At 60.2% G+C, this 6,777-nt stretch overlaps 1 protein-coding gene across 1 annotated transcript in view; it reads left to right on the forward strand.

Annotated features, from left to right (window-relative positions):
- The window catches only part of MROH5 (maestro heat-like repeat family member 5), a gene marked incomplete at its 5' end in the record, with an annotated part of 57,974 nt that overhangs the window by 7,131 nt on the left and 44,066 nt on the right, over positions 1-6,777 (forward strand). Inside the window, 7 exon segments of the mRNA XM_008588030.1 lie at positions 514-636; positions 1,333-1,412; positions 3,224-3,359; positions 3,410-3,490; positions 3,493-3,528; positions 5,201-5,296; positions 6,728-6,775. Coding sequence (XP_008586252.1) covers positions 514-636; positions 1,333-1,412; positions 3,224-3,359; positions 3,410-3,490; positions 3,493-3,528; positions 5,201-5,296; positions 6,728-6,775 — 600 coding nt within the window.

Raw genomic sequence — 6,777 nt, forward strand, 5'->3', positions numbered from 1 at the left:
ACCCCTCCCCCACCTTCTCCCACCTTCTCATCCATCATCCGACGGCGAATTCTCTGGACTTTCATGATAACCCCATCCCCTCCCTCCATTTCACTTTTGGGGTGGGGAAGGTGGGTAGTGCGAGTCCCGGGGGACTCCCCATCACGCCCTGTGATGACAAGCCCCCAGTTCCGAACTCTGCAGCGGGGGCCTCCCACCCAGGGGCTATGAGGGCCGCAGTGCTGCTCCTGCCCGGTGCACTGGGGCTCAGTTGCTACACCTTTCACAGACTTTTACAGGCACTTCCTGGTGTTTAGACATTGTCAACTTATTCACATTCTTAAGCAAAACCACACACAGCCCAAAAATGCCCCCCACGCGCAGGGACCCAGCCAGCGGTCTCTGCCACACCCGTTCCAGCAATGACCCTACTGCCCCTTGTGATCTCATCGCGCTCCCTCACTACCCCCCGCACACTCCCATGCTCTTGTCCCTGACCCTGTCCCCCTTGTCGCGGGCCTGAACTCACACTAGGATGAGTCCCTGAAGCAGAGCTTCCTCACTGCGGTCCTGATGCTGCTGGGGGCCATCGGCAGGAGCGAGGGTGCCCACAGCTACAAGTTCTCCCAGACCTCTGAGCTGCTCGAGTGTCTGATGGTGCGTGCGAGGCCCTGGGCAGGGGGGGCACCCTCCCGCAGACCACCCACTAGGGAAGGGGTGGGGTGGGTTCTAGAGCGGGTCCGAGCCCCTCCCAGGCCTTCACACCTGGAAGCACATCCACGTGTCCACTTCACTCGGTTCCTATAGGAACCCTGAGCTGGCCAGTATGTCCACCTCATGGCAATGCCACCGAGGTCAGAATAGCCAGTGCTGCCCACCCTGCACATGCTGCCCTAGCCCACAGCCCAGACTGGTCACTGGAGATTGCGGCTTCACGGAACCTCCGGGGTAGTGGAGGGAACACACAGGCAGTCACATGTGGGCAGTCACGACAGTGACAATCACAACAACAGTGATAGCAATAACAGCCCCACTTCTTGACTCCTGCTGGGACCCAGACACTGTGCTCCACGCGCCTTGCCTCGTGGAACACGCGTGCAGCAAGACCGTGTTGTTTATGAGTAACCGAGGCTCTTGCACAAGATCATGCAGCTAGTACGTGGGTGACTGGGATTCGGGCCTGATCTGTTTGACTTCAGAGGCTTCGCCCCGGTTCCCTAAGCAGGGGCCAGGTCACAGAGGCACCCTCTGAGTGGCTGGGGGCCAGGGTGCCCAGGCACTGAGGGTTTCAGGCAGGGATGAGACCTAGTGTCAGAAGTGGGATGGGACAGGCCTGAGTGATGGGACTTGCAGGTTTTGATGGAGAAGGAGCCTCAGGACGCTCTGTACACACCAAGTCGCCAGCAGACCATCCGCATCATCTCCAGCCTCTGGTAGGTGCTCAGCCCATACAGGGCGCTCCACAGCATCAAACCTCTCTGCTTGGGCTTGGTGCTGGCAGGACAGCAAGCTGGGGAGAGGTCAAGAGTAAAGGCCCTGCTGGGCAGGAAGCTAGAGTCCAGGGGCTCAAGGATTCCCAGGCCAGGGTGTCAGGTCCTGGCTCAGCTGTCCACCTACAGACGGGGTGAGGGTATACATGGCATCCCTGCCCTGGTCAGGGGAGGCTGCCTTGGAAGTGGAGGTCCAGGGAGTTCAAGCTATCTGCTCTCAGGCTGCAGAGGCACAGACAGGCAGCCTGGCACTGCCCTGGGCAGGACGCAGGTGCAGCTATGTTGGCTTCCAGCCTGAGAGCAGACACACTGGCTTCAAACCCCACCTCCACCAGGTGCTTAACCTCTCCAAGCCTCAGTTTTTCCAATTCACTCATTCCACACATAATTGTTGAGCACGTACTACGTGCCAGACACCATTCTGGGTTCTGGAGGCCCAGCTGTGAGCCAGTGGGGAACATCCCTGTTCTCTGAGAGCTGACACTTGGTAGAGGGGTCAGTGAGCAAACCACATACCAGCAACTGATGAAAGTGCTGAAGGAGGATGATGGGGGGGCAAGACAGGGACCTCAAGTCATCACCAGGTTCGGTGCTAAGGGAGACTCAGGTTGGGTCAATGAGAATCGATTGACTGAGCCCCCACAAGTAGCCCCGTGCTCTTCCAGGCTCAGACATGGCCTGAGGCTGGGTCAGGCTGCCCTAGAAGGGGACTTTTGAGCAAAGGCCTGAAAGGGTGAGAAAGTGAGCCCTGCAGGTCCCCGGCTGCAGGAATGGTGAGTGCCGAGGACCTGAGGCTAGTGCACAGCTGGGGTGCTGGAGGACCAGCAAGGGGGCCCATGTGGCTGGGGTGGAATGAGTGAGAGCCCAGGACTGATGAGGTCCCAGGAGTCCTGCAGCAGGTGGTGCAGACCGCTGAGGGACATTGGCTCTTGGCTGAGCAAGGTGGGGCCTCGGGGGGATTATATTTGGGAAGGAATGTCTGGATTTGGTGTGGGAAGTAGAGGGTGCTTGCAGGGGAGGAAATGGGAGACCAGTCAGAAGCCCCTAGATCAGTCCAGGAGAAAAGTAACAGGTGATCTGCTCAACGGTAAGAAGTACTTAAATCCTGGATAAATCGTGATAGGAGAGCTGTCAAGACCTGCTGCAGGACTGGAGCAGTCTGTGAGGGATGGGAAGGATCCAGAGTGGAGCCGAGGTCTTTGCCCTGAGCAGCAGAGGACAGCACTGCCATCCACGGGGAAGGGTGGGCCGTGGCGGGGCGGGCCTGGAGGTGGATCAAGGCTGAGATGCCCCTTATACACCAAGTAGAGATACAGTGGGCAGCTGGCGACGGGAGTCTAGAGTTCAGGGGAGAAGCCAGGCTGGAGACACAGTCAGGGGCATCAGCGTCCAGGTGCCATTTAAAGCCAGGAGTTCAGGTGGCCAGGATGCCCGACGTTACACCAAGTAGAGATACAGTGGGCAGCTGGCGACGGGAGTCTAGAGTTCAGGGGAGAAGCCAGGCTGGAGACACAGTCGGGGGCATCAGCGTCCAGGTGCCATTTAAAGCCAGGAGTTCAGGTGGCCAGGATGCCCGACGTGAGGCCCTGCAGAGACAGGCAAGAGGCCAGGGAGGCAGATGCACATAAGTCTCTGTGAAAAGCAGATGCTGCGAGGTCTACAGTGATGGCGGCAACGCAAGGGGACGCTCCAGTCCCACGAGCGACCGCTGCTCAGCCCCCAGCCCCAGCTCACCGCCCTCTGTCTGCCAACAGTAAGCTGAGGCCACCTGTGGACCTGGAGAGGAAATCGCGGCTCCTCTCCACCTGTCTCCGCAGTGTGTTTGCCCTGCCGCTGCTGGACACCCTGGAGAGACACACCTGTCTCTTCCTGGAGCCACCAAACATACAGGTGTGCCTGCGGCCCTGAGCCAAGAGGGGCCTCTGGGGCAGGGTGTCTAGGTCTGCCCACTGTTCGTGGCTTGGGAGGGGGCGGGCTGGGTGGGAAGGTTTCCTGAGCACTCCGCATGCCAGGGCTGGGGAGTCCTGGGCACGTTCTGAACTGCTCTGAGCACCTGTCTGTTTGCTCACCTGTATAATGGGGATGATAAGAGAGCCGGTGGGACTTAGCCCTGGGCAGCTGAAGTGAGAGACTGGGGGTGCTGTGCCCGTCAGAGGGACGCACTGTAAACAGTGGGACGTGTGGCCTCCCGCCCTCACTGTTGACCCTGAGAGCGAGTAGGGGAGGCCAGCCGGCCCGTGCTGAGCAGCCTGCAGGGCCTGGGACGGCTTGCTACGTGGCAGCATCAAGGCTGTGCTTTTCTTTGAGCTCTCCAGCAACCAACGGAAGCTCAGAGGAAAGGAGAGGCCTCTCTCTAAGGGATGAGTTCCCCCACCGTGGACGGGTCCAAGAGACCCAGCTCAGCCTCCAAGTCCCCACAACACCTGGAGCAAGTCACGTTCCCTGCAGGGCAGGCTCAGTCTCACCACGCAGGCCTCCGCAGCCCAGCCTGCCACCCAGCAAGGCTGCAGGAAGGCGCTCTGGGGTTGCTCTCAGCACCCTGGCTGGCCACCCACCCCTTCCCGGGTTCTGTTAAATAGAAGCCTCCCCTACAAGGAGATGCCTGCCATTGCTCGTGGCCACCACCAGGGGGCACGTGCAGCTCCCGGGGCACAGTCAGGGCCTGGCAGCAAAGGGCAGGGCAGCCAGTGTTAAGTGAGCACTGCCACGTGCTCTCTATGTCATCTCACCATCCCAGCAGCAGCCAGCGGGTGAGGAAACCGGCTCAGAGAAGTAAAGCTATCCGGTGGGAGAGTCAGGGTTTGAAGCCGCACCTGCCCCCGAAGGCTGGGTCCAGGCTGGAACCGGACATATTAGAACTTTGGGTGGGATGGTGAGAGAATGAGGTGTTTCCCAGGCCCAGGGCAACACCTCGGCCACAGCTCTCTAGGAGGGGGCCATCTGCCCCCACCCCAGCCCCGCAGGAGTCCAGAGTGCCCCGTTACCAGATGACACCATGACACCACAGCTGTCTTGCCCAGGGAGCACGACCTGGTGCCTAGGGGACCGGTGCTGGGAGCTGGGAGTGCTGGGCTGGGCCCCATCCCTTCCCATCCTCTGTCTGCCTCCACCCTGGCGATGGGGCCGGCGTCATGCCGTTCTCGGGTAAGAGAGTGAGTTCAGAGAGAGGAAGTGGGTTCCCCAGGGCACCAGACAGTGAATGACCAGAGCCCAGGGCTCTGCTCTTGGGGAGCCCCAGGTGGGAGGGTAGACTGGGGCATTGCTGTGGTCCCAACCATCCCTGAATGTGCCTGGCAAGCAAAGCAGTAAAAGATTGAGGGTCTGGTGTGTGAGAACCAGAAATCAGAAACAGCTACATCATTTGCCGGGCCCAGTGCAAAATGAAAACACAGCCATTGTTTAAAACTTACTAAGAGTTTCAAGACAGCAACCACAGAGCACTACACCCAGCACAGGTCCCTTTTGATCCCGGGGTCCAGTCACCTGCCCATGAAGCCAGCCCTGTGAATGGACTCTCCTGGTCCACTGAGAAATCTGTGCCCTTGGGTGGGTCCCAGATGGCCTCCCTGCCCAGTCTCAGTGTGTGTCAAGTGGGGACCCCATGGTGGGGCCCCTTCGTGGGCATGGTGGTGAGCTCTAGGGCTGGACAGCCTGGCCTGGGGTGTGTAGCCCCTGGCCCTGCATCCCACCTAGGGTTGGTGGCTGCCTGACCCGCCCACACCTCGATGCAGACCCTGTACCACAAGACCACAGAGGCGCTCGACCACATGCTGCAGAGCTTCATCACGCAGAGCCCCACGGCTGACGAGCTGCACTTCCTGCTGTCGGTGAGGGTTGGTGGACACCCGGCAGGGCTGGGAGCAGAGGGGTCTTCAGCCCTGTGCTGGAAGCCCAAAGGAGGGCATCCCAGAAGCAGGGCCTGACCTGGGGCTGCAAGTGGTCCAGGAACCAGGAGGTGTGAGTACTGCCCTCAGTGATCTCAGTGGTTTGGAGCAGCTAGAGTGGAGAGAGGGGCAGCGGGGGCAGCCCAGTGGTGACGGGGCTGGCGAGGAAGTGGGCCACAACCCTGGGCGGGACCTGCCCTCCGCCCCCAACCAAGAACCCTGCCTGCAGCAATGTCCCTAAAGGATTCCACGGCCCCTACTCTTGCGTGCCCTCCAGGGCTTCTGCCTTGATAGGAGGGAGACCAGTCAACAGGCAGCAACAATCCAGGGTCAGAGATCAGGGCCGGAGGGACTTCACCGAGGAGTCCTGAATCAGACTAAGGTGGTCCCTGGGTAGAGCTGGGAAGGGAAGGGCTGGCAGGGGAGGGTACAGCAGGCACAGGTGAGCAGCACAGGTGAGCCCAGCGGGTCAGCGGAGCAAGGCTCTGCACAGCTGGAGCAGGGGAGGTGCATGGAGTGGGTAAGTGTCAGGGTTAGGTCAGCAGGGGCCACACCACATCAGGCCTTGGGGACCTCGTCAAGAAGCCAGGCTGGAGGTGAGGCAGGGCCTCCTGACAGGGGGCTCTCTGATGCAAGTCCGGGTGCCTGAACATGGACAGGAGGAAACCCCGTCCACGTGTTCAGTCACCTGGAGCTGCAAGGTAGCGTGTCCGCCCGTGGGAATGTTAGGCTGCCACCAAGAAAAGTCACACATGCTTCCCAGGAACATCATTGGGTCACAGAACGTTCAAATACCATGCATCCTCGTCCTTTTTCGGAATCACTAACTCTAATCATATATGACCTTAATAAAAGGCTCAGATTTGGATTTCAACTATTCAACTTACCCGTTTCAAGGTGCTTCTGTATTCCACTGTAAGGATATGCATATATTGTGTGCATGGAAGAGCATTGCTCTAGAGAGGGGTGCCTGGCACAGAACAGGTTAAGAACCAGGACCCTCAAGGGGCTTTGAGCAAGAGGGGATGTGTCCCCTACAAAAGTCAGAGGGATTGGCGGAGGCTGTGCAGTGGTGTGGGAAAGTGACAGAGGCAGCTAGACAGGGAAGTGGCAGAAGCCCGGGTGACACAGCCTGGCCCTAGGATGGAGATGGATCCCTGCCGCGGGGACAGATTCTAGGTGTGATGGACTGGGCCTGAGCCAAGGGGTGCAGCCTGGGCTACAGTGGGTGGAGCCTTGCCTCAGAGGCGGGGCCTGGTCCTGGTGGGCGGGGCTGGCCTGGGTGGGCGGGGCCTGGCCCGTGTGGGCGGGGCCTTGGCGGGGGCGGGCGGCCCGCAGCCGCAGCGGGCTCTATCTGCCCCCGCGCTCCCGCAGCACATGTACACCTGGCTGGCGTCGGAGAAGGCGCACGAGCGGCAGCGGGC

This window comes from Galeopterus variegatus, unplaced genomic scaffold (assembly GCF_000696425.1).
Source record: "Galeopterus variegatus unplaced genomic scaffold, G_variegatus-3.0.2 Scaffold4637, whole genome shotgun sequence".
NCBI classification, from domain to species: Eukaryota; Metazoa; Chordata; class Mammalia; order Dermoptera; family Cynocephalidae; genus Galeopterus; species Galeopterus variegatus.